The following is a 24,655-nucleotide window of genomic DNA, read 5'->3' on the forward strand; positions in this document are numbered from 1 at the left end:
TCCACCAGTATATGTAGTTTGAAGAGGAGCGTTTCTGACTTTTATATCTAATATATTTTTTAAAAAAACTATATAAAGACAACAGTGAATTTACAATAATAAAAGTGAAAATCAGCCATGGGTGAGGCAGATGGTCCTTCCCCGCCGGGGTAGCAGCTGGCTTTGGGAACGGGGTGAGTGGTCCTGCGGGTCTCACGACATCCACGAGCGGGAGCTCGGTGCCCTGACCCGAGTGGGGGACAGGCGGTTTCGCCGGGATGCAGCAGCCCGGAGCTGCCCGTCCCCTCGGGGGTCCGTCCCCTGGCCAGCCCTGCCGCTGTCCCGCCGGGCGGAGCCGGGCCCGGGAAGCCCCGGGAGGCGGAGTCAGGACGGGACTTTCCCGGTACCGCGGCCGGGGCGCGACGGCTGTGCTGGGGCTGGGGCTGGGATGAAGGTAAGCGGCCGGGCCGGGGTCGGGGTATCCGGGGGCGCCTGGGGGATGCGCCCGGGCTGCCTGCTCCAGCGGGAGAAGGGTTCCTAGGGAAAGGAAACTCAGCGGTCCAGAGGTTTAAAGTTCCCTTGCCAGGGCTGCCTATCCTTGCGGAAGGGCCCTCGGCCGCTCCTGGGATCCAGCCGCTGCCTCTGGACCGACCATGGGGCTCGCTGGGGTAGGGGAAGTTGGGAAGATTCAGGATGGAGAGACAGCTGCTCTCTGGGAGTGGGGAGGAGGCAGCAGGTCCCAGCGCTGGCACTTACACCCGTTTCCCTGGCGGTGGGGAAGTTGCTTATTTTCCTGTTTCTGTGTTACCAGTGGGTTCTGCCCTATCCCGCTGCTCTCTCTCTTGCATGTTGAGCCCCGCTTGCACTGGGGCAGGGCTGGCTTCCTGCCTGCTCCGAGGGGAAGAGATCCATGCCCGCAGGCTCAGCGAGCTGTACCCCAAATGGAGACATGAGTGCCAACACGGTAGTGGTATTGTGGGTAGAGTGGAAACCAGAGAGAGTGAGAGATGGCAAACGCTGGGTTGTCACTGAGAGGGGTTCTCTGAGGGCACACGGATGTACAAGTGGAGCGATGGTTCATAACACAACAGCAAAGGAGCTAATTTATAGGCCCTAGAGGAGAAAACCAGAAGATCAGTGGGTGGCTGGGGTTTGCCAAAACCAACTTGATAGCCACAAAGAGAGTAAAGGCATTTTATGCAGAGAGATACAAATGGCTTCAGCGCTCGAAGGCAGGATATCGGGAGGGGAAGGCTTGAATAGCTTTCAGGGAGAGGGGATTTCTCTCTGTCGTGCTTGCACATGAAGGACTTCATTTCCAGGAAGGGTCTCAGAGCAAAGTCCTTGTAAACAGTAGGAGAGACTCAGCAGCCTCCTGCCAGACCCTTGCCAGTAGCTGTTGGGACTCTTGGGATGGAGCAGAGTACAGGATTTGTGCAGAAAGCAAGACCAGATATTTAGGGCCATCTTATTCAGGCATTAGCAGACCCCAAGGGAAACAAAATGCACAGGGAATCGTATGTTAGAGCAGCAGCCAGCTGGGTGGCTGGAACATGTCAGCTGTACACTAGGGCAGTTCGGAGCAGGGCTGTGCTCGCACTGCCTCCTGCATTTCTGGAGCGCTCCTTCCCATGGCTTCTAAACACTCCCACCTCAGATAGACTGACGTATATTTCCCTCCTGCCTGCAGGGCATCAGCTCTGCGAGTCAGCCGACTGTCATGGGAGGAAAGAAAATAGCACCTGCGTTACTAGGTCACGTTCAAGGAGCTGCAGGCATGGAAGAATGGCTTTAACTTGCGCTGCTTGCCAGCGGCTGGCCCTTAATTGAAGCAGTCTGGCTGGCACAAGGGAGGCTGTGCCATCTGGCAAGGGTGCCGTGGCACTGCTGTGCTCTGGGGCCAGGAACTGGTGCTGTGCCTCGCAGTGCCAGGCAGTGCCTTGCAGCTCTTTTCCCCCATTCCCAGCAATGCCCAGAGAATCCTTCCTGAGCCCTAGGAAGGTGTGAAGATGGGGAGGAATTAGCCAAGCAAATGGGGGCTGCAGTTCAAGCCCACAGTCCAGCTCAGATGCACTGGGTAACACAGAGCAGGGGATGCTACTGATGGAGGAAGGAGAGATGGATTCCCTTGCAGGATGTGTGGGGGATAAAAGCTGGGTGTGTTACATTCCTAGGGGAAACCCCTGAGTCCTGAGGGCCAGAAGGGCATGGCTGCTTGGTGCAGGAGGCAGGATTTACCTTGAGGGTAGGTCTGAGGTTGCTTTTCCAGGAACAAGGAAGCAGGCGATGACACCATCTCTGCTTGGCAAGCCAGGTGGGCTTCCTCCAGCACACACTGTGCAGGGATATGGTCAGCAACCTCCCAAGAGAGCCAGAGTTGTGCAGATTGGGGAGATGCAGGCATGACTCCATGACATCCCAGTCATGCTGTTTGCTGCAACAAGTGGAAGTATCCTGGGCAGCAATGCATGCTCTGTGAAAACCCCTCAAGAGGGAATAGGGCCGATGGCACTGCAGCAGGGGAGCTGTGCTATCCGAAGGGCACAATTTGTTCTTATCCAGCATATTCAGGCCTAGGCTCCCCCAGCTGGGCTCAGCAGGTAGGGTTCGGGGTGGCTGTTCCCAGCACACTGAGGAAGGATGTTTGCCCCTTTCTTCACCTCTGTAAAATCTGTGCCAGCAGATGGGGTGGCTGGCTGGTGGTGGCAGGCGGTATGACGGGTGGGATCCCAACAGTAGAGAGGATGTGCTGCTTCCCACAGGCCAGTGGGGGGTTGTGTCCATGTTCCTAGGCCTTTTGAAGCCCCTGCAGAATGGCAGGAGGAAGGTCCCACCTTGTTTTGCAGTGCTGAATCTCTACCTTCTCCCTCCTTGCACCCTCTGCTGCACCTGCAGGTCCTCAGACTCCACGTCCCAGGCTGCACTTCTGTCTGGGATGCATCCCACAGGCTGGCAGGGCAGGGGCTGCTGGAGCTCACCAGGACTCAGGTGGCAGGCCAGCCAGGGGAAACCTCAGGCCTGGGGTCACAGGACAGCCCCTTTGGAGGACCTGAGTGGCTGAAAAATCTCCTTGAAAAGATTCTGTTCAGCTTCTGAAGAATATGAGTCACGCACGAGTTGAACAATCCCTTTCCTTCCCCTCTTCTCCCACACACCCAAAATCCCCTGAGTGGGACCTGCAGCAACCACTGATTCAGAAATTCACGGTATGAGGGCACTGTGGAGTCAGATACAGGGGTTTTTTTGCTTTTTTTCTTCTTTTCATTGGTTAGTGAGAAGAAATGTGGAGCAAGAGAGTGTGCTCAGAGGCTCTGCTCTGATCCTGCCCCTTTGCTAGAAGTCACCGGTGGTTTTCCGTGGTCAGGCAGACCTTGACCCCAGTGGAACCCCTGCCTGCGGTACTGGCAGTCCCTGTGGCGATGCTGGGGCTGGACGGGTTGTTGAGACCAGCCTCTTCCTCCCCGGTGAGTAGGAGGGTGCGAGCGTCGTGGGCGGCAAGGAAGGGCCCCTGCTGCTGGCAGTGTCTTGCTGGGGTCAGTGGGGAGCATGCAGGGCTGAGTGCTGGGGCGGTGGGATATGCTCCCACAGGGAGCTCTGGGGCTGCTGCTTCCACTTTGAAGCCAGATGTTCTCAAGTGGGAAGGAGGGAATGGGAACACGGATAGCGAATGCCTCTCACAGGCCACCTCCGTGGGACGGATGCAGGAGCTGCCGTGTAAGTGGAAACTGGGGGAGCGGGAAAGCACCCCTTTGAGTGCCTGGAAGGGGGCTGCCATGCGCTGCCTTCAGTCTGCAGAGTTCTGGAGAGCTTCCCCTGGCCAGCGGGGGACCAGCAAGCTTGGAGGCAGCGCTTTGGGATGGCTGCTCCTATTTGAGTCTAGAGGGGCTTGGAGGAGACGTCCCCGTGCTGGAGGCACATCATCGGGGTGGGATTTTCTGGGGTTGGGACCTTGCGGGACCCAGGAGCTGTTGCCAGGCTTTGTGGCGTGGGCGAGCGGTTTCAGCCGTGTTGCAAGTCCTGCTGGGGAAGGGCCGATGGCTGCGCGGCGGGGACCGGCGCCTGCAGCGGGGCAGGCGGCCGGGGAGGGCAGGGGCAAATCCCTCCGTGCTCCCGGGGGGAAAACTCGGGACATGTGGCGCTCTGGGGCTGCTAAGGAGCGCCCGGGGGAGGCGGGCAGGCGTGCTCCGGGATTTCCAGCCCGCCGGGGCTCCGAGTCCAAAATCCCCAGGCAGCGAGAGGACGGCTCGTCCCACCGCCCCGGGCGGCCGCCGGCGGGCGCAGGAGCGGCCGCGCTCCGAGCCGTGCAGGGCCGTGCAGAGCCGTGCGGAGCTGTGCCCCGGCCGAGCTGTGCCCTGACCGAGCCGTGTCCCCCGCCCCGTGCCCCATGCCCGGGCCGTGCCCCGTGCCCCGTGTCCCGGCCGCGGCGGGGCGGGGCGCTGACGCGCGGTCCCGTCATTTCCCGGCTCGGCGGGGTTTCTAGGGACTTTCCGGAGCGGCGGTGCCTTCCTGCACTCCCGGTCCCCGCTTAACCCCCCTCTCCCCGCAGGCCGGCGGCCGGCCCCGCGCCGACATGGACGAGCAGTTCCAGCCCGTGAGTGCGGCACGGATCGGTTCGGGTCGGCCCGGGGGGGTGTCGCTGCCTGGTCCCGATCCCGTAGCTGGGCAGGGAGCAGTGCCCGACCCCACGGGTGGGGTGGGAGGTGGGGATCTGTGCCTGCCTCTGGGGTGGGAGGTGGAGGGATCTGTGCCTGCCTCTGGAGTAGGAGCTGAGAGGTCTGTGTCAGCCTCCAGGGTGGGTAAAGGGGATCTGCTGGTGCCCCTAGGGATGGGCAGTGAGCGATCTGCTCCTGCCCACCCCTCTTCCCAGGGAGGGACAGGGGATCTGTTCCTGCCATGGTGGGGGTCACCTGCCCAGGGTGGGAGATGGGGATCTGTGCCAACCCTCCAGAGCAGTTGGGGATTCCAGCCCCAACACACTCACCACACTCATCTTCCCTCACATCACCTAGTGCCTGGATGGGATTGACTACGATGACTTCAGTTTTGGCTCCCACATGATGGAGCAAAAGGAGCCTCTGATTGAGACGGGTAAGGGCCCCTCTAGCTGTGCCCTTCCAGGGGTCCCCAGCTGCAGTGGGTTTTCCCAGCAGGCTGACTCACACTTCTTAGTTCCCAGCAGCACCACAGGCTGTATCCTTACTGGCCCCATTGTGAGCTGGCTGGGAATCCCTGTCCCGTACCACCAGGATGGGCCCTGCTGCTCAGTCTACCAGGGACTATCAGCTTAGGCTGTGATCTCCCTGTGGTCCCTGTTCCCCATGTGACAGGGCATCCTCTGGTCCTTCCCTCCTCTCCCTGCTGCTCTGACTGCTACTCCCAGCTGTGCTACGACAGCACAGGAGCTGGGGGCCCTCAGTACCCTCATGGGACAGACAGGGGTCACCTCACTTTCAGTACTGTCCCCATACCTCCAGCATCCTTACTGGGAACACGCACTTTGGTCATCCCATATTTCTCATCAGTGCATCTCCTTTCTGTTCTCCAGTAGAAGGTCCTTACCTCGTCATTATCGAGCAGCCAAAACAGGTAAGGATGTCACCCAAGGTGTAACTGTCACCCCCTGCTCTCATGGCATCAGGTTTTGGCCCCCTTGGCTGACCCTCTCTTTGCCTCCGCAGCGGGGTTTCCGGTTTCGTTACGGCTGTGAGGGCCCTTCGCATGGGGGGCTGCCAGGAGCATCCAGTGAGAAGGGGCGCAAGACCTATCCCACAGTCAAGGTGAGCACTGCCTTGGGGAGGGGATGGAGCAGCATCTTCAACCAGCAGTGCACACGCACCAGGAGAGAGACTTGAAGGAAGGACAGGAGATTTATAATCAGTTCTGCGTGTCTCACAGCACTGAGAGGGATGAGGGGGCTGTGGCAGGAGGGGTGGTGGCCATGGGGAGGGGTAGCAGGGATTTGTGGAGAGTCCTGCGAACTCCTGGTATATTGTACCTGACTCTCATCTCCTTTCTCCCTGCAGATCTGCAACTACACAGGGATGGCCCGGATCGAGGTAGACCTGGTGACACACAGTGACCCTCCCCGTGTACATGCCCACAGCCTGGTGGGCAAGCAGTGCAATGAGTCTGGCAACTGTGTCACGATCGTGGGACCCAAGGACATGACAGCTCAGTATGTGTGAGAGGAGCCGGGGTGGCCTCTTGCCTTTGTGGCTGTGGGTGCTGTGGGTGCTGCCTGCAACTTACAAGATGGGGACAGGGTAGGGGTTAGTGCACGCTGGAGCTGGGTTTGCTGGATGGGGCCAGGAGCGTGTTTAGAAAAGTTCATTGTTACGGCTCTGTTCCCTGAGCAATTTGCCTAGATCTGGGTTTTGGCACATGCACCTTATTTTGAGCTTCTGTCCTTGGGGTTGCAACTCCCCAGCTTTGCAGATGACTTTTGAAGCCAGCCCGAATCATGGGGTTATTCAGCAACTGCTGCAGTTGCTCTTATATGTCCAGCCCTGACTCAGCTTGGTCCAGTTTCTATCCTTCTGGCTTTCAGTCCTCCTGGTCTTATCTTTTTTGGACTTGTCATCTGTGGAGCCCACAGTTTCCTGGCTCCTTTCCTCTCCTCTGTGGTTGCTCCTCTTTTGCCCCACACATGTTGACTCACTGCTGCCTGAGTGGCACTACTCTGTGCTTTGCTCAGCTCCTTCCCAGCTGCAGGAGACTGTCCCTGGCTGCTCCCAGCCCTGACACTCCCAGCTCCCAGGGGGTTCCCTCTTCTCCAGGTTTAGCAACCTGGGTGTGCTCCATGTCACCAAGAAGAATATGATGGAGATCATGAAGGAAAAGCTGAAGCAGCAGAAGATGCGCAACAGGAGCCATCTGCTGACGGGTGAGGGCAGCCTGGGGACTCAGCGGATCTCAGCCCCGTGGGGTGACAGCTGGGGGGCTGGGGTTAGCATGGGGCTGGAGTGTGTGGGTGGAGCGACCTTGAGCACCATCCCCCCACCCATCCTGACGGTATCTCCCCCTGCCCTGGCAGAAGCGGAGCTGCGTGAGATCGAGCTGGAGGCAAAGGAGCTGAAGAAGGTGATGGACCTGAGCATCGTGCGGTTGCGTTTCACTGCCTACCTTCGTGACAGCAGCGGGAACTTCACACTGGCCCTCCAACCTGTCATCTCGGACCCCATCCACGACAGCAGTGAGCATGGGGCTAGCCCTGGGAGGGTATGGGGCAGGGTAGGGTAAGAAGGTGAGGGATGTGCTGTCTGCACAGTGGCTCTGAACACCTCCTCTTGCTCTGCAGAGTCCCCAGGAGCTTCCAACTTGAAGATCTCACGAATGGATAAGACAGCAGGCTCTGTACGGGGAGGGGACGAAGTCTATTTGCTGTGTGATAAAGTTCAGAAAGGTAAAAGCCATTCCCTCCAGCCGAAACCTTCTGGAGGGGCTGTGGCAGGAGAGACCTGGGGCCCCTGGGTGGCCAGGGGTCTGTGTCCCTGGAGCCTGGCTGGGGCAAGGAGACAGGCGGTGCCAGCGCCCTTCTCTCCCCAGATGACATCGAGGTGCGTTTCTACGAGGATGACGAGAACGGCTGGCAGGCTTTTGGGGACTTTTCCCCCACAGATGTGCACAAACAGGTACGGGGGAGACAGGGAGTGTCCTGCTGTGCTCCAAGGTAGACAGGTGCCCTGTGGGGTAAGGGTGCCCTGTCCCCAGCTCCAGGGACGAGCAGGACCTCATATCCATGTGTCCTGCCCACAGTATGCCATCGTCTTCCGCACGCCCCCCTACCACAAGCCCAAGATCGACCGTCCTGTCACAGTCTTCCTGCAGCTGAAGCGGAAACGGGGAGGAGATGTGAGCGACTCCAAGCAGTTCACCTACTACCCAGTGGTGGAAGGTGAGCATCCCCCAGGCAGGCCAGCATGTCTCCTCCCACTGGCTCTGCCCCTCACCCCTCTGCCCCTCTCTCCTTGCAGACAAGGAAGAAGTGGAGAGGAAGCGCAAGAAAGTCCTGCCTCAGTTTCCCCAGCACTTTGGCGGGGGCTCGCACATGGGGGGTGCTGGTGGGGGTGCTGGGGGCTTCGGCTCTGGAGGAGGTGAGTGGGGATGCCTCTTCCCCCTCCCTGCCTGAGTGGCTAAGTGGCTTGCTGCTCCCCTCTGCTCACCTGTCCTCCCCCTTGCTCCGCAGGTGGGAACCTCAGCTTCCCCTACTCCCCTGGGCTGCCCTACAACAGCATCTACTCACCTGGCCCCCACGCTGTGGGGAGCTACCAGGGGGGTGTGCAGATGAAGGGCCCCGAGGCAGAGGGGCCCGGGAGCGACAGGCAGGCACCCGCAGACAGCACGTACTGCAAGGAGCTGCAGAAGCACGGTAGGAGGGGCTGAGCTTGAGGGAGGTCTGAGGGACATCACTCAGGAGAGGAGGCATGGGTTGGGGGCCTTTTGGAGTGCTGCACTCCACTGCTGGGGGACATAGGAGGGTGGATGGGACTGCTGCTCCCAGAGGTGACATCCTGCTTTGCCTCCCAGCCCAGCTGTGCCAGCTCTGGATGCTGGCACTAGCCCGTCGCAATGCCCATGCCCTGCTCGACTACTCGGTCACTGCTGACCCCCGTATGCTGCTGGCAGTCCAGAGGCACCTGGCCGCATCACAGGACGAGAATGGAGACACGTGAGCACACGAGGGGTTTGGAGGGAGAGTGTGGTGGCCTTGTGGGGCGTTAGAGCCATTATGGGGGCTCTGGGTGTGGCAAGGAGTACCTGGAGAAGCATGGAGCTGAGCTAGGGACCACTCCACTCTCTCTACAGGCCTTTGCACCTTGCTATTATCCATGAGCAGACGGCTGTGATCAAGCAGCTGATCGAGGTCATTGTTAGCATCCCCAGCCAGCAGATCATCAACATCTCCAATAACCTGCAACAGGTACATGTTTCCCAGAGCAGCCAGTTCTCCTCTACCTGGAAGTAGTTCCCCACTCCTGTTTCCCAACCCTGGGGTCTCCTGTTGCTGCTCCTGCTGAGGGGAGGCTGCAAACCTGAGCAAGGTGCAGCCCCACTGGAGAGAACTTGGCTCCTCTTGTGAGCGCTGCTGAGGGTGTGCTGCTGTCCCGCAGACGCCGCTGCATCTGGCAGTCATCACCAAGCAGCCCCAAGTGGTCCAGCTCCTGCTGCAAGCCCGCGCTGACCCAACCTTGCTGGACCGCTACGGCAATTCCCTGCTGCACCTGGCACTCCAGGCTGGCGATGAAGAGATGCTGAAGACACTGCTGGCCCATCTGGGCTCGGCTGCCCCTTACCTGCTCCACCTGCCCAATTTCCATGGTGAGTGGGGCTGAGGAATGATGGGCAGCACCATTGGTGCTGCCATGGGCTTTGCAAGAAGGCTGCTGAGTCTCTCCCCATCTTGCAGGCCTCCTGCCTGTGCACTTGGCTGTGAAGGCAAAGAGTTTGGCCTGCCTGGACCTGCTGGTCAGGACGGGAGCAGATGTGAATGCAGTGGAGAGGCAAAGCGGGAGGACCCCACTGCACCTGGCTGTGGAGATGGAGAACTTGAACATGGCTACCCACCTGGTGAAAAAGGTGTGGGGTCTCTGGTGTGGTGGTGGCTGTGGGACAGGGATGGAGTACAGCCTCCTACAGGGCCTCAGCAGAAGTGGGGGCTCCCCTGAGGTCTTCAGGTAACAGAATGTAAGAGGAGCAGTGCCCAGGCAGCCCATCATCATGGCCTCTTACCTTTCTTGTTAGCTGGGAGCAGATGTCAACAGCCGGACTTTCGCCGGGAACACCCCCCTGCACCTGGCTGCTGGCCTGGGCTCCCCCACCCTCACCAAACTGCTCCTCAAAGCTGGTAAGGCACTGCCCTTCCTCCTTTCCCTTCCCTCTCCGTAGCCCTGGCTGCCTGTGCTGAGGGGTGCCAGGCATAGGGCAGACCCCTAGGCCCACCTTCCCTTTTGGGGGCTCATTCCACTCTTCCCTAACAGGGGCAGATGTTCTGTGTGAGAATGATGAGCCCATGAGCTTATCCTCATCGGAAGCCAGCAGCGACACAGACACTGACCCTGATGAGCAGGAGCTGGCCATGGAGCTGGGGGAGCCAGCCCTGGCTGCAGAGCACAGCACCAACCCCAGGCTCCCCACACAGGGGCACTGGCAGGCAGGGCACAGGCAGCGCCGCTGCCACACATCCCTGGACCTGACTCGGAGCCAGAAGGTGTGTGGAGCTGTGGGGCAAACTCCCAGGGAGCATTTCTATGTGGGCCATGGCATGGATGGGGCAGAGCTCCAGGAGATGCTCCTGTGAGGATGCTGGGGCCCCTCCGTGGCCTGGGAAGATCATAGCGTGAGAAGGTGATGGGGGATCTGGGCAGTGCTTTATGGGATGCTGACATCTGTGTCTGCAGGTGCGGGAGATACTGCTGCAGGCCTCCCAGCAGGGACCCAAGGCGGAGCTGCCTGGCACTCCCCAGCCAGGTGAGTAGCCCTTTTCCTCTCGAAAGCACCTCACACTGGCAGAGCAGCACTCTCCTGGGGTCAAGGATGGGCAGCATGTGATGGAGGCACCTCTCCTGTGCAGGGAAGGTCCTGTCACTGGACAGTGAGGCACTGCAGGGGCTCGAGCAGCTGCTGAACCAGGACTGCAGTGGGTCAGACTGGATCGAGCTGGCCAAGCGCCTGGGACTCTGCAGCCTCGTGGAGACCTACAAGGACACCCCCTCGCCCAGCGTCAGCCTCCTGCGCAGTTACGAGGTCAGTGCCTGGCTGGGGTGCCCCTGTCCCGCCTTCCTGCCCAGCCATCAGCCCCGCTCAGTGCCCTCTCTCCACAGCTGGCAGGCGGCAGTCTGGGGGGACTGCTGGAGGCGTTGGACTCTATGGGGCTCCACAGCGCTGCGAGGATGCTCCACAAAACTGAGGCACTGGAGAAGCTGCAAAGCACAGGTACAGAGAGCATGGGCTGGGCGTGCAGAGGGTGTCACTGCTGCCCCCTGACGCCCCATCGCTAAGAGCACCCGGGGATTCCTTTGCAGAGCTGAAGGAAGACAGCGCCTACGGCAGTGAGTCGGTGGAGGAGGAGCAGGAGCCCACGGTGGCCTTGAAGCCGGGGGGTGAGCTGCCCCCCAGCCAGCAGCCACAGGTGCACTGAGGAGCCAGGAGCCCCTGTGCCCACACACTGCCCTCTGCCTTGCCCACACAAGTGCCTTCTGGACTTGGGGTCCCGGCTGCATGGACTGAGGGGGAAGGGACACAGCCGGTTCCTGCCCCTCTCTACTCTTATTTAATGGTCCCTCTTCTAAATAAAAATACATAGTTTCCATTAGCCTTTGCCCTCCCTGTCTCCAGCCCCAGCCATGAGTCAGTGGGCACTAACCCCGCTGAGCCCTGCCTGGGTCTGGGAGTCTGGCAGCGAGGAGACAGCTGCCAGCCCTTCCTCAGCATCCCTCTGTGCCAGGGCTATCCCCAGCGTTGGGGAAGAAACCACAGCACACGCAAGAAGTGAAGAGTAGTTTTACTTCAGTAACTGAGAGAAGAAGCTGTACAAAGGTTTTTTTTCTCCCCCAAGCCACCTGGGGCAAGGGGGGATTTTTTTTATTTCCTTTTTTTTTTTTATTTTTTTATTTTTTTTATTTTGTTTGTTTGTTTGTTTTTGTTTTTGCAATAGCCTCAAAAGAGCAGAATAAAAAGTTTGACACATTCGCAAAGTCAGTGCTGAAACCAGCCAGGTCCCAGGCAGCTGAGAACTGCGTGTGTGCTCCTGCTCACAGCCCTTCTGCTGTCTCCAGACCCCTTCTGGACAATCCTGCAGCCATGCTCCATCACCTGCACCTTGCTCTAGACAAGCATCCTTCGGCCCACCCTGGAGTGGTGGGAGCCGCCCCAGCCTGCCGCACTTCTTGGCAAGGAGGGAGCCCGTGGCTGAGGAAGGGGCTGCACCACTGCTGTTGCAACCTGAGGACCTTGAAATGCTGCAGACCAGGCTTTCCTGGCAGCCTGAGGCCCCAGCCATGCATTGGAGAAGAGGTGTGGGAAGGAAAGCTGGCTCCAGACTGTGCCAGACCCATAGGGCAGTGAGGACCCCCATGTCAGCCCTGGCTCCAGGAGTCACTGCCCCACTGGGACTACTTATACACTGCTGCCCAACATGCCCCAAGGATGGTGATCACTCCCACATGGTGCAAACAGGGCCTGTCCAGGCTGCTGGGTGGGAAAAGGGGAATGGGGGTCATGAAGCACCGGCCCATCAGCCTCTTATGCAGCCACAAGTGCAGCAATGGATGCTGCCATCCCAAGGCTGCTTCCTTGTTGCTGGCAGCCACAGGGCTGTTTCCCCAAAGGGTTGCTGGTGCCAAAGTGGAGCTGGGGAAGCAGGCAGCAGCAGCACACACAGGAGCCCATGCTCAGCTTGCTGCAGGGCAGGGAGGAGCTGGATCTCCCCTGGTCCTTGTAAAAGCCTCTTTCCCCCAGAATGCAGTGCCTACAGGAAATGGCTGAGTTTCTGTTGTTTGTTTTTTTTAAACAGTTCCCAAAAAGCATCAAAAGTAGCCCCAAAAAACCCTCCCTGGTGGTCAGCTCAATCTGGTACTAAAAAGTGCAAAACTGTATCACAAAAACTGTTCAAAAGTTGTAAGAAAGCGGGGAGGGTGCAGAGGTGACTGAGGTGGCAGGGAGGGGACCAGGTGCCATTGCCCTGGTTTCCCTGGCCACCAGCCCCAGAAGAGGGGACAGGCTAGGACTGGTCCCCTCCCATCTACCCTCATGGCACGACGGAGCTGGAGAAGAAGCAGCCGCTGGCTTTGTTTTGCTGCATTTTTGTCTTTTTTTTTAAACCATTGAAAAATTGAGCCCAGCAGGTGGGTTTCAGTTGTTCCCCTTCCCTGGGGCAGAAGAGTAGGTCCTGCAGCCAAATGCAGGACAAGGAGGGGCAGGAACAAGTCTGATGAGGCCGATGGTGTGGGCAGCTCCTGCAGGCAAGGACCGGGGACTGTCCTGCTCTGCCACCGTCTCCGGTGGAGGGGCCGTGGCCCTGCATGGCTGGTGCTGGCGGCTGCAGAAGGGCTGTCGCCCCCTCTAGCTCGTGCCGCAAACAGATGGACACATGCAGGGTCTCGGCGGGCACACGGCCTCCACCCCCGTGCTGGGGAGGCAGGAACGGAGCTGCAGCGCAGGCGGCCGATGCCCCTCACTTAGGACTTCTGAGGGTGGCCGGGGGACTGACGGCCAGTGCGCTCCGAGACGTTGCGCTTCACCTTGGTGGCCGTGCTGGAGGGCTCTGCGTTGAGCGAGGGGCTGGAGCGGGATTTTTTCAGGCCATCGTCCTCCCCACCCGCTGTGTCAAACAGGGTGGACTCAAATGCTGCCAGGTCCTCGGAGCCAGCCTTCAGCTTGGCCCGCAGCAGCATGGCGTAGGTGCCATAGCGGGATTTCTGGGGGGCACAGTGCAGCAGAGAGAGAGGTTGGCAAGCTGGGTACTGCCCCCTGCACAGCATCCCCATGTGTCAGGGGGTGCTTCGTGGCCCCACCCACCCCAGTCAGCCTCCCCGGGCTGGGGAACGCTCGTGACCCAGTGACATGAGCAATGCAGTGACACGGTGCAATTCGTCTGACAGGGGTAGGTTAGACCCATCACTCAGGAAGGCCAAGCAGGCAGGGGCAGAGGGTGTGAGGGTAAGGGGGTATCTCCCAGCTCACCTCAAACTCCAGGTACTCTTCCTTCTGCTTTAGCTCCTCATACTCCTTGCCCTTCACCTTCTTCTCAGGCAGCGAGGAGCGATGCTCCAGCAGCTCTGCTGACATCGTCTTAAACTTGGTCTCATGGTTCTTCACCTGCTCCTCCTGGGGAAGGGTGACACCACATCAGTGCCTTGGTCTGTCGCCCTGGTAGTGTGAGCTGGCCAGGGACAGAACAGGTTTTTCCCCTTCTGGGTCCAGCCAAGATCTCAGCTTCTGCTGTTGGGTTTGATTTTTTTTTCTAAATAGCAGGCAAAATCACAGGCCCTTGAGGGCAGTCTGCTCTCACCTTGTGGAGGGGCTGACTGCAGTCTTAAAGCAGAAGAATTTAATCCCTCTAAAACTAGGCTGGTGTTTTTTTTAAATCCTTTCTGCTCTATGAATATCTGACCTGGCATGCACGAGTGCCAGCTAATCCCCCTAGCCAGTTGCCTTTCAAAGTCCCTGGCAGGACCCTGCAAGTTGTGGTGTGGGACCATGTTCTCTTCCATGGTCTAAACATTGCTTGACTCCGCTTCCAACTCTGGGGAACAAGACCTCACTGTCTGCCCACAACCTTAGTATCCCTTTGCTCTGTGTCTCCCTCGGCGCTGCACCTCACTGGGAGGCAGTGGGGAGCATGGCACCACATAGGTCCCTCCTCAGGGAAAAGTGCCACCAGGAGACCCAGGGGGCTTGTCCCATGGTCACAGTTGCCCCCCCACCATGGCCCACCTGGGAGAGCCTGGTGCACGAGCTGGGCAGCAGCGGGCGGCTGAACTTCTTCTGGGAGCCGATGGCTGCGGGGAAAGGGGGTGCAGAGAACATGGCTGCCACCACGTTGATGCGTGTGATCCACGAGTGCATCTGTTCAGGGTTCCTAAGGAAAAAAGCCATATCACAGATGGGCTGTCTGTGTCAAAGACAGAGGCAACTGCCCTGCAGACAAGATCCAGGTCCCCCAGACCCGGCCCTGGCCAGCCATGACACCTGGGACTCTGCCCCCAGCAATCTTGCACCCAGCAGGGTAGGAAGAAGAGAAGTTGGACAAAGCTCAGCACTAACACTGGGTCCCTTTCCTTCCAGAAAGGGCCAGGACCAGAGAGAGCAATGTGGCCCTAAGCTCCATCCCACCCTATCCCCAAGTCAGATGAGCCCTTGCATCCGAGTGTGGGGCCCAGCCAGTGATCCTGAGAGACTCACTGTGCTTGGAAGAGGAAGACCCTCCAGTCAGCTGTCCTGAGGTAGAAGACATTTGGTCGCTTGCTGTAGTCAGACGCCCGTGTGGCAAGCGAATGGTGGATGCTAATAGCATTCTTCAGCTCCTCTTCTGCCAGCGCCTTCCCTGGCTTATATTCCTCCTGCAAATCATGGGGAGTTTCAGAGCCAGCTCAGGGATGCACCCCACCATGAGTCAGCTCTATGAGGTTTCAGGTGTTGCAGACTAGTGCTGGCAGTGGCAGGGCTTGGAGATCACCCTCCACCAGCCAGCTGTGGACTCTGCTTCCAGCTCATCCTACCCCCCTGGGGAGAGGCTGAACAACCTGGGTGCATTGGCTTGGTAACAGCACAGGGGCTGTTCCCTACTGCCCACAGCTGGGCAGCATGTGTGCCTGCAGGGAACTGGATGCACAGCCCAACCTCCCACCCAGGGCAAAGACCCCATTGCCTCCTGTCTCCCCAGCCAAGCACCCTGCATGCAGGGCTCTCAGTTAGCAGCTGCTTTCACTGCTCAGGCTGAGCCACTCTGGGAACAGGGATGCCACCAGATCCCCAAGCAATGGCTCAAGCGTGCATGGTGCCGAGTCTGCTTAGGCCAGGCTTTGCGATGCTGTTTGCTGGAGCCCCTCTCACAGCTGTGGAGACTGCCATGACCCACCCCCTGCGTTGAGGACAATCCCTCCCCCTGGTGCAGACACAGGTGGCTCTGCTGCTGCCTACCTTCTGCAGGTAGAGAATCATCCCCTTCAGGATGGCATGGAAGGGCTTCCAGCCGCGCTTCCCTCGGGGTGCTGCCGGGGAGGAGAGAGCAGCTCAGACAACATCCTCAGCAACTAGTGGGGGGAAGGCAACCCCCATCCTCCTCCAGCCAGCCCTGCTACGATGCACGTCACCCCACCCCCGGGACGGGCAGCACGCCAGGCCTGTCCCCGCACACCTGAGCCCGTGCAGGCCTCGTGGCTGGCAGATGGTGCTGCTGGCAGGGGGCCGCCTGCCGCCTCCCGGGGACAGCCACAGCGACAGCGCCGCTGCACTCCCGCCTCGATGCTTGTGCTCGGCTGCACCGCTGCCTCCCTGTTCAGGGAGGGGGACGAGGCGGTGCTGCCTGCCAGGTAATGCTGGCTTTGGAAGGCGGTTGCATCTAATCAGATCTAGGCGGCATTAGATGGCCAGGGCTTAGAGGGGATTTTATTGGGAATACAGTGAACGTGCCTAGCAGTGCCCAACCAACAGCAGCCTGCTGTGTGCCTTGTTTATCACAGCACAGGACACCTTCCTTCATTCCCGCAATCCTGTGGCATGGGTGCAGCCCCCGGGGATCCCACCCCACCCCATCTCCCTGTCTGCACTTTTCCCAGTGCTATGGGCAGGGGCTGCAGTGCCCACCTGCTTGGCCTCTGCCCAGCCCTGAAGGTGGGGGCAAATGGGCAAGGAGAAGCTTTCCAGCTCCCCAGCCTGAAGGCTGAATTATGCCTGGCACATAAAGACAGTTAGGGCACAGGGGGCTGATGCTGGAGCCCGGCACAATGCTACCTGCTACCATCAGATATCACACGGTTACTCCTGCCCTGCTTCCCCTTTAGTTTCTGGAGTTCACTGGTGCCCTCTTGCCCCAAGTGCCTCCCATGGGTTCCCCAGGCACCTACTTTTCTTGCAGTCAGGATCAGCGTGGATCTTGCGGACTAGCAGCCCATGCTTGTAGGTGGTAATGCTGGAGTCCTGAGAGAAGTCCAGAAAGGGGTTACTGCAGCTGCTGATGCGCTTGATGGACTTTGGGTTGGGGTCTGCCAGTTCCGAGAGGGATTTTCTCAGCTCCTCCTCATCTCTGACAATCACAATTTGGGTGGGGAAAGAGTTTGTTACCTTGCTGGGGACAGCAAATGCCAAGGCCAGGAGCAGCAGGTCAAGATGAGCAGTCTCCCACCACCACTGATGAGCATCCCAAACCCAGCCACGCCCATGTGCCCCTGTCCCTCTAGGCAGTGGAGGTGTTGCCTGACCCCTCGAAAGACAGGGCATTGCGGTATCTGCTGCCGATTCAGGGTGGGGACCTGCCTAGCCCTGGGAGTGAGAAGCCTTTTTTTTGGCCAGGGATAGGATTGACACCTGCCAGGCTGATAAGCCAGGAGCCATGGAGGAGCAGCACCCCAGGGCTTGGCACTACCACAGCCCCCCAGCCCATGTTATACAGGCTTAGAGGTCCCCAGCTGGCCAGAATTTAAAAAAGGGTTTAGAATGGAACTCACCCACAAAGACAGACCCAGGCTGTGATCCCCACACATTCAGGGTGGCAGCCAGACTATGGGACCCAGAGCCAGAAGCGAAGAGGTGCAGGGGGACTGTAGTGGGAAGGCCTCAGGCAATACCAGCCGAGGGCAGGAGCAGGTGTGGGCACTATGTAGGCAGCCCTCTCCCACCAGGTCACGGCCCCTCACTGTGGGCAGGCTGCACCAGTGCTGCTTCCCCCAGCCCGCATGAAGATGTGGGAGCCCAGAACTGCTGCCTCCCCCCTCCCTCAGCCGCTCGCTGCTAATTAAACCCCTCAGCATCTGCCGGCGTCTCCATGGCAGCGGCCGAGTGCATCGCTCAGCGCTGGGTACCACTGGGCTGATTAATCCCTGCAGCGCAGGCGCTGCCGCTTCTGCTGCTGGAGATGGCAGCTGTGGGCGAGGGTGCGGGCACCCTGTGGGGCCCCGGCATAGCCACAGCACCCCCAGAGCCTGCCTACTCCCAACACAGGCATGGCCACCAAGGCACAAATCCACACCAAAGCCACAGGAAGCTGGCCTCAGCTGGCTTTCTCTCGGCATGCTGGGGAAGGTGTTGAGGGCAGCCAGGGTTACATTGCCTGCAGCCCCAGCCCAGTCCATCCCAAGCTCCCCCTCCTTCCCAAATCATCACAGGGGCACCTGCACTGCAGCATCACGGCTCGTACAGCCTCTGGGGCTTGGTGGCCTCACTGCCCGCCCAACGCCGGGCAGCAGCACCTCCCGCAGGGGTACTTACATGGCCCACTGCAGCTTCTCGTTCTTGATGGAGCCGTACAGTGCCTGCAGAGAGAAGAGCGGGGAGGTCAGCAGGAGAGTGGTGCCAAGACTGGAGGCTGCTCCAGGGGACAGAGAAGGCACACCAGACTGGCTCAGGGGTACTGGAGGTTAAGGTAACCCCCTGTCAGTTTGTCCTGATCCAGCCCTGTGCAGGCTGGACTACCGACATCACTGTAGCGACTGCTTCTCCTGGGCACCGTGGGACCTGCAATCCCAAGCACACCCTAGACATGGTGCTGGGGATGGGCCTGGCATTTTCTCCTTTCTTTCCCTTCCACTCTACCTACCTGTGACAGTGTCACAGCATTAGCAGCATAATGGTGAGGCAGACCAAACACTTCCAAGTCCTTGGGAGAGCTATTTCTCCCCACTACAAGGTGTTCCAGGCTGGTAAAAGCAACAATGCTCAGGAGGTCTGAGTCCAAGGAGAGCAAGCCTTTGGGATGGACTTTGGTGGTGCCTGCCTTCACTCTGCTCAGTGGGACCTCAGTCTGTTCCAGGGCCCTCAGAAGCTCCATGACACAACAGACCATAGCCAGCAACCCTGCTGCTGTGAGCCACCTGCCCTGGGCTGGCAGAGATGGGCTCATGGCAGCACCCAGCACTCCCCAGCAATGCACTGTTCTTGCAGGAACACGCTTCAGCTTTGGGACAGACTTCAGCACGGCACTGGCCCAGCACTGGCAGAGACCCTGGTGTGCTGTCATTCATGAGGCCCCCAGAGGAGACCTTGTGGCAGGGTGGGCTATTGCTGCTTGGAGTGGCTGTGGCCTGGCCCTACCCCTGCCCATCACCCTCAAGCACCTTTCCTTCCTTGTGGACCCAAATACCACTAAGCTGAACAAAGCAGGACCCATTGCCTGTACTTCAGCACAGGAACAAGACGAGCCTGCCTGCAGCAGGATGCTCCAGGGCCCTGCTCCCAAGTGTTTGTCTGGGCCAAGCTGGGTATAAGCCAGCAATGCTCAGCACAGCTCTGCAATTGGGGAGGCTCCAGAGAGGATTTCAACACAGTGCTCACAGAGGGCTTCGGAGCACGATCTGGAAGGCATCATCCTCGGAGGAAAATAATCGAGTCTCGCACAGGCTGTTCATGCAGCTGTCAACATCCATCACTGGGCCGGAGACTGCTGCTGAGAGATCTGCTGGTGGCTGAGAAAGTACAACTGGAGGCGTGTAGGAGCCCAGGAATGCTGGCCAGCACACAGGGCCCAGCGGTGTCTGGAGAAGGGACATCCATCACTCCTGAGAAGCGCAACAGCCAGGACAGTGCAGGAACCCAGCTCCTCCCGCACTTTCCCGCTGGGGAAATGCTGGCATAGCACCAGTTTGTTTCTCAGAGGAGGGAAGGGATCGCCCCAGTCTAGCAGGCAGAAAGTAGGGTTCAGTTGTCTCCTGGGAAGGCAGGATGCCTATAGAGGGGTTATGGCCTCAGAGTCTGAGAGAAGATTTGACCCCAGTCCAATTCATGCAGCCCCAGTGCTGGAGGGACAGGATGCTGAATTGTGAGCAGGAGGTACACATCAGTGGGCTGGCAGCAAGAGGAGAAGAGAGACTTAAAGAAGAGCCTGGAGGGAAAAAACAATCCAAAGCCTTGCAGAACATAACCTGGAAGCGGAGCGGGGGGATAAACAGGCATCTCAGAGCAATGTAGATGATAAGGAGTCACCATGGGAAACAGAAGGGAAGGGATCTTACTCACTGCCACGGATGCAGCTGAAAAATGCTGAGAACGAACGGACACAAAAAGGAGACTAAAAAAAAATGGCACAGAGAAGGGGGGACTGGAAATAGCAGAAAAGCACACTGTAAAGAGAGGGCAGAATGGGACACATGGCTTGGCTTCTACCCGGCTCAGTGGCAATACAGAGAGGTGTCATCTCCTTATCCCCAAGGAAAGGAGCTGGGATTTTGGAGGGCAGGGCAAGGTGCAACACTGGAGAGGACCCCAGCCCCATGCAGGGCTTGCAGGAGGATTGCGGCTAAATGCGGAGTGAATGAACTGATACCAGGAGAGGCTCGAGGAGTAATTCTGGATGGCACATTGCCGGATAACAGCCTGGCAGAGTACTGTGTTACAAAAACCTGGGCTCTGTTGGCGAGTAATTCAAAGGCTCAGCAGCCTTGTGGCTTTCAAAAGCTCCAGCTGCCCTGCTACAAGCCCTGACAGCACACTGCCAAGTACCCCACCTCAGAGTCAGGGAGCAGGGGTTTCTCAGCACTCCTGTGCAGGGGGACAGTGAGAGGCAAACAGGGAGACTGTGGAGATTGAGAGAGCAATGCAAAGCTTTATGTCTACGCTTAAATCCTGCCAAGACTCTGCTTGGCTAAATGCCAACCCCAGCCAACACCGATCTCAGAACAAAGCTGGTGGACTCAACCCAGGCCTTAGCTGAGAAGATGCACTTCAGCATTGTGGTTGCTGTTCTGGTACTGTACTAGAACAACTGCCTGTCAGTCCACTAAACTCTGGGCTCTTTGGTGCACAGACTGTTTCTGCTGGGGAAGCACAGGATATGTAGGCTCTTGAAGCCTAACTCACAGCCACGTCAGCAGAGACCAGAGACACCAAACCAGCAGGTCCCTCTCTCCAGCTTCTCTTTGCTCTGTGGTTTGATTCCCCTTGGGCCGAAAGGACAGCATCTCTTGGTATCTTTGAGCTTGCAAGCACTGCCCAAAAGAAAGTTGGGCACTGGCCAAATGCCACTATGGACGACCCCAAACATGGTTGGGGTTTTTTGCCATTGTTGGGTTATGAGCTCACTGCTGCAGCACGCCAGGCCAGCCAGCCAGCTCTGCCCTAGACATGCGCAACGCTGAAGAGACCTAGGAATATACTGTCCCAGTGGGATTTCTAACTGAATCAACAACATCTTTCTTTGGTGCCCTCCCTCCCAAAAGCAGGCTGAGAGGATGTCCCAGAGTGCTGCTATAGGAAATGTCTCAAGGAGAGGTGAGGGACTGCACTGGGCAAGAGGCAGGTGGCTCTGATGCTCCAGCACAGCCATAGTGCCAGCTCTACGGAGGACAGCCCTACGTGAGCAGTGCAGGGAGAAGACAGACCCCTTCAACTCCTCAGCTCAGACCACACCAGAGGCAAGATCCAGTGCTGGTCTGGGGAGCTGGGTAACAAGCTGGCCTGGACACAGCTTTGGCACAGGATTGTACCAACGGCTGTAGCCCGGCACTCAAGTAACAGATGAAGGTTAACGCAGGAATTCAGGAATCCAGATAAAGGGTTTAACCCTATCTGGAGTGCCTCTTTTATGCATCATAACTCTTACAGACACATCCCCTTTCCACCCTGCTAGTTCCTATGCTAAACAACACAGTGCTCAGCTCTCTGCACAGCAAGATGCCCTGTGCATGTCAAGGCTCCCCTTCCTCTTGCCAGACCTTTGCCCAGCGACGGGTGCTTCAAGACAGACTTCACAGCCACCAAACACCCTCCCTGCAGTCATTCTCCCTCTCTCTGTGCCTGGCAGCATTTCAGTATGAGAGCTCAATTGCTGGCTTTCCCTAACTTTTCCCTAGCAAAGTATCTTCCCTACACCCAGCCACAAAGCTCTGTGACATCCCCCAGGCACACAGACACCCTCAGCTGCGCAGATAGAAACAGCAGGGGCAGATCCAGGCTGTATGTGAGATGGAACTGTTCCTATGTTGGGTCACTAATTCACCTTGGCAGTCCCTCCTGCACCTCCACTGCCTGCACAGCACGCACAACCCATGATCAAGAACAACTCATCACCTGGCACACACCAGCCCCTGCTGCGCACACCCCATGTGTCCCTCCTCCCCTCCACTGCAGAGGGGCTCCAGTGTGCACAGAGCAGAGTGACTTGGGAACAGACTTTTTTCCCTGTAGAATGGGCTGCCACGGGGACAGTGTCCTGTGCATCAGCTTCTACCCTGCTACAGTCAGTAATAGACAGCTGACTACTCCAGCCCCACACTTTCGACTCAGTAACATCATAAGCTGCACCAACCTCTTCCAAAATATTTAAAACATTCCTTGCCCAGGCAACTATTACTCCCAGGACAGCAGACCCCTCTATCCCTCACAGTACAGCCCCACAGCGCGGGAAGCAGAGACCGAGCATCTCCCAACTGCATGTTTCCAACCGAGTGCGTCACAACTTAATGCTGCCCCCAGACCGTACTGCGCTATGACAGCATCGCGGCTTGGCACGGCCCCGATGGCCCCACCGGGCTTGTTTTGGCCACGAGGGCAGCCCAGGTAGCTCGGGGGTACCCCTGCCTGCTCTGCCACAACCTGCCTGAGAGAAGGGGGCCGATGTAGACTATTCTCCCGCTGCTACACCGGAGGCAGGCACCCGACCGAGGCAGGACGCACCCAGACACAGCCTGTTCGCTTCTTCCCACCCAAGACCGATGCGGACCAGCCTAACACCTCCAAAACGGATGCCAGCTCACAGCGAGCAAGCTCTTGGCAGTAAAAAGCCCTTTATTGTCCAGGCTGCCACTCCTTCCTCTCCAGCTCCGCTCGGCTGGGAGCTGGGGCTGCGGCGCTGTCCCTCCGCGCTGCCTTGCGGCTCTCCCCGCCGCCCAGCTGGGTGCCAGTCTGCCCCGGCCGGGCTGGCACGGCACGGCACGGCGCAGCTCAACCCTTGGCAGGGAGCCCGCAGAGCTTGTCACTTATGCTAAGCTGGAGGGCTGGTCCCAGCGGTACGGCTCTGTCCTGGATTCCTCTTGCAGCGATGTTTTCGAGCAAGCGTTGCTGTCAGACCACGGTAAGCGGCGCAATGTCACCCAGGTCTTGCCGCGCTCCCGCAACCCCTGTGCTCGGGGTCGGATGCGGGAAGGACGGCAGGGCTGGGGACGGGGATCCTCGGGTGGAGGGGGGTTGGTGGGGGCCCGGCTCCACAGAAAGCAGGCAGGAGAGGAAGATGGGGCTGGCTGATCCCTACATTCATGGGGCTGAGGCTCTTGCAGCGGGCGGGACGGCGGCTGCCCGGGCACGTCCGCCTGCCCATGTCCCCGCCGGGGCGCAGGGCGCTGCGCACCCCTCCGCGGAGCCCCCCGTTCCCCCGGCCCGCCGCTTACCGGCTTCTTCTTGCGACGGTTCTGGAGGCGGCTGACCACCAGGTCGGTGTAGAGCACCGGCTTGAGAGTGCGGGAGCGCTGGGGCCAGCCGTAGCAGAAGGTCTCCGCGCCGCGGTAGTTGCGCCCGTAGCGCACCGAGCACATGGAGCGGGACCGCATGCGCCCCGCGCTGCTGTTGATGCTGTTGACGCCGATCATCCTGCCGCCAGCGGCGGGGGGGCGGCGGGGCGCCCGGCGGGATGCCCGGCGGCCCTGCCTGCCCTGCCCTGCCCTGCCCAGCCCTGCCCTGCCCGCCGCGGCCGCTCCGCCGCCGCCGCCTGTTGAAGCGGGGCCGGGCCGGGCCGGGCTCGGCGGCGGCTCCCGACAGAGGCGGGGCCGCCCCGCCCCGCCCGCCGCAGCCAATGGCGACCCGCGGCAACCGGCCGGGCCGGGCCGAGCCGAGGGGCTGGCGGCGGGCACCCCACCCGCGGGGACCGCATCTCATCCACGGGCATAGATCCCACCCGGGGGGACGGCATCCCTGGCGCTGGTGCCACGCGTGCTGCCGGAGCTCCCCCCGCTGCATCAGCTGGCCGTCCCTGACTCCTCTCCGCGGAGAGGGGGAGCAGGTAGCTGGACCTTCCTGGGCTCTTGAGGAGCCGCGGTGGTGACATCTCCTGGGCTCCAGGGGCCGGGTGGCACCTCCACTCGGTTCCATCTGGGCAGGCTTCAGAGCTGCTGCTGCAGCCCTGACCACCTCAGGGACCTATAGAGCTGGTAGGAGATGGGCCCAGTGGAGATGTGCTCAGATCTTTGATCTTCAGTGCCCACCCCAAGCTTAACACTCCTCCTGCCTGTCCCTCCCAGCTCAGGCAGTAGCTAGAGCCACCCAGCTGGTTACAGGCAGGGCAGAGATGCTTCAGACAGCTGCTCCTCTGAAGATGCAAAGAGCTGGGCATCCTTGCAGAAGGCAAGGATCGATGCGTAATTTAGTTAGGCTTGACTGAGCAGGAGATGCAGCCAGTGGAGAGGGGGAAATTTTCCACTCTACCCAAACTGCTTGGCATAGTGATCACCGGGCACAACTTGTGAGGGAGGGGGCATGGGTGCCTGGCACATTAGATTTGTTGTGCTGCCCCTGAGGCTGGGTGAGCCAAGGGAGACAGGGGCAGGTCAGCATATTGCTCCCAGGGGAAATAGGCAAAAAAAACCAGCCCGGGGGATTAGACTGAGCAAGCGTTTCTGTGATTATAGCTCAGAGGTGGGAGCCAGGGCTTTCTTCCCACATTGCTAATCACTTACCCAGCACTCTGAGCGTCTGAGCCCTGCTGTTGTGCCTCCAAGCTGGAAGGTGGGGGCCCATCCTACCTTCCTCCCCCGAGGACCCGACTGCATTGTCAGGCTTAATTCATTAACATCTGTGACGTGCTCTGGGCTTCTAGGCTGGAAGGCAGCACAGATTTGCCTCACTCCTGCAATTGCTAAGCAGTGACGGGGAGAAATGGGGCCTGATTTAGCCCTACTGCTTTTCTGCCAGCCAGTGAAGCACAAGGTTAAGCTAAAAGAGTAAGAAAGATGGGGATGAGCTAAGGCTCCACAAAGTGATCAATCTTCTAAAGGCCAAATTCACATCTGAAATATAACAGACAACCAGCAACAGCGAG

General features: G+C 59.1%; 2 protein-coding genes across 7 annotated transcripts in view; one reads left to right on the top strand and one right to left on the bottom strand.

Annotated features, from left to right (window-relative positions):
* The first annotated feature begins 330 nt into the window (after positions 1 to 330).
* NFKB2 (nuclear factor kappa B subunit 2) lies at positions 331 to 11,290 on the top strand. 4 transcript variants are annotated; one of them, XM_027878063.1, is made up of 24 exons: positions 331 to 433; positions 3,252 to 3,443; positions 4,460 to 4,570; positions 4,989 to 5,067; positions 5,528 to 5,565; positions 5,658 to 5,756; positions 6,003 to 6,154; positions 6,756 to 6,862; positions 7,013 to 7,171; positions 7,277 to 7,381; positions 7,525 to 7,610; positions 7,735 to 7,873; positions 7,953 to 8,072; positions 8,165 to 8,347; positions 8,506 to 8,647; positions 8,785 to 8,899; positions 9,090 to 9,297; positions 9,386 to 9,555; positions 9,721 to 9,823; positions 9,957 to 10,186; positions 10,377 to 10,446; positions 10,550 to 10,722; positions 10,800 to 10,911; positions 11,001 to 11,290. In XM_027878063.1, exons 2-24 carry the CDS (start codon positions 3,399 to 3,401, stop codon positions 11,114 to 11,116), a joined length of 2,862 nt encoding a protein of 953 aa, XP_027733864.1. In that variant the 5' UTR covers positions 331 to 433; positions 3,252 to 3,398; the 3' UTR covers positions 11,117 to 11,290. The 4 variants fall into 4 exon arrangements, with proteins under 4 accessions (XP_027733864.1, XP_027733862.1, XP_027733865.1 ...); XM_027878061.1 differs by having other exon boundaries at positions 5,525 to 5,565; positions 11,001 to 11,116; XM_027878064.1 differs by having other exon boundaries at positions 4,526 to 4,570; positions 5,525 to 5,565; positions 11,001 to 11,116.
* A 307-nt stretch (positions 11,291 to 11,597) lies between these two features.
* Positions 11,598 to 24,655, bottom strand: part of PSD (pleckstrin and Sec7 domain containing) — a 47,273-nt gene continuing 34,215 nt past the window's right edge. For all 3 annotated transcript variants that reach the window (XM_027878060.1, XM_027878059.1, XM_027878057.1), the window contains 7 exons: positions 17,905 to 17,948; positions 16,545 to 16,723; positions 15,619 to 15,689; positions 14,881 to 15,038; positions 14,413 to 14,557; positions 13,660 to 13,803; positions 11,598 to 13,394 (listed from right to left, as the gene is read on the bottom strand). In XM_027878060.1, the coding sequence (XP_027733861.1) occupies positions 13,155 to 13,394; positions 13,660 to 13,803; positions 14,413 to 14,557; positions 14,881 to 15,038; positions 15,619 to 15,689; positions 16,545 to 16,723; positions 17,905 to 17,948 (981 nt within the window). In that variant the 3' untranslated portion in view covers positions 11,598 to 13,154. The remainder of the gene's footprint in view (positions 13,395 to 13,659; positions 13,804 to 14,412; positions 14,558 to 14,880; positions 15,039 to 15,618; positions 15,690 to 16,544; positions 16,724 to 17,904; positions 17,949 to 24,655) is intronic.

The sequence above is a fragment of the Empidonax traillii genome, unplaced genomic scaffold (assembly GCF_003031625.1).
Source record: "Empidonax traillii isolate 1590-97213 ecotype Southwest subspecies unplaced genomic scaffold, ASM303162v1 scaffold38:size1800464, whole genome shotgun sequence".
Taxonomy (NCBI): domain Eukaryota; kingdom Metazoa; phylum Chordata; class Aves; order Passeriformes; family Tyrannidae; genus Empidonax; species Empidonax traillii.

Coding starts and splice junctions, on each gene's coding strand:
- NFKB2 (XM_027878061.1), top strand. CDS start 3,399: ATGCTGGGGCTGGACGGGTTGTTGAGACCAGCCTCTTCCTCCCCG. Junction 5,068..5,524: donor GGAGCCTCTGATTGAGACGG/GTAAGGGCCCCT, acceptor TCTGTTCTCCAG/TAGAAGGTCCTTACCTCGTC. Junction 8,348..8,505: donor CAAGGAGCTGCAGAAGCACG/GTAGGAGGGGCT, acceptor TTTGCCTCCCAG/CCCAGCTGTGCCAGCTCTGG.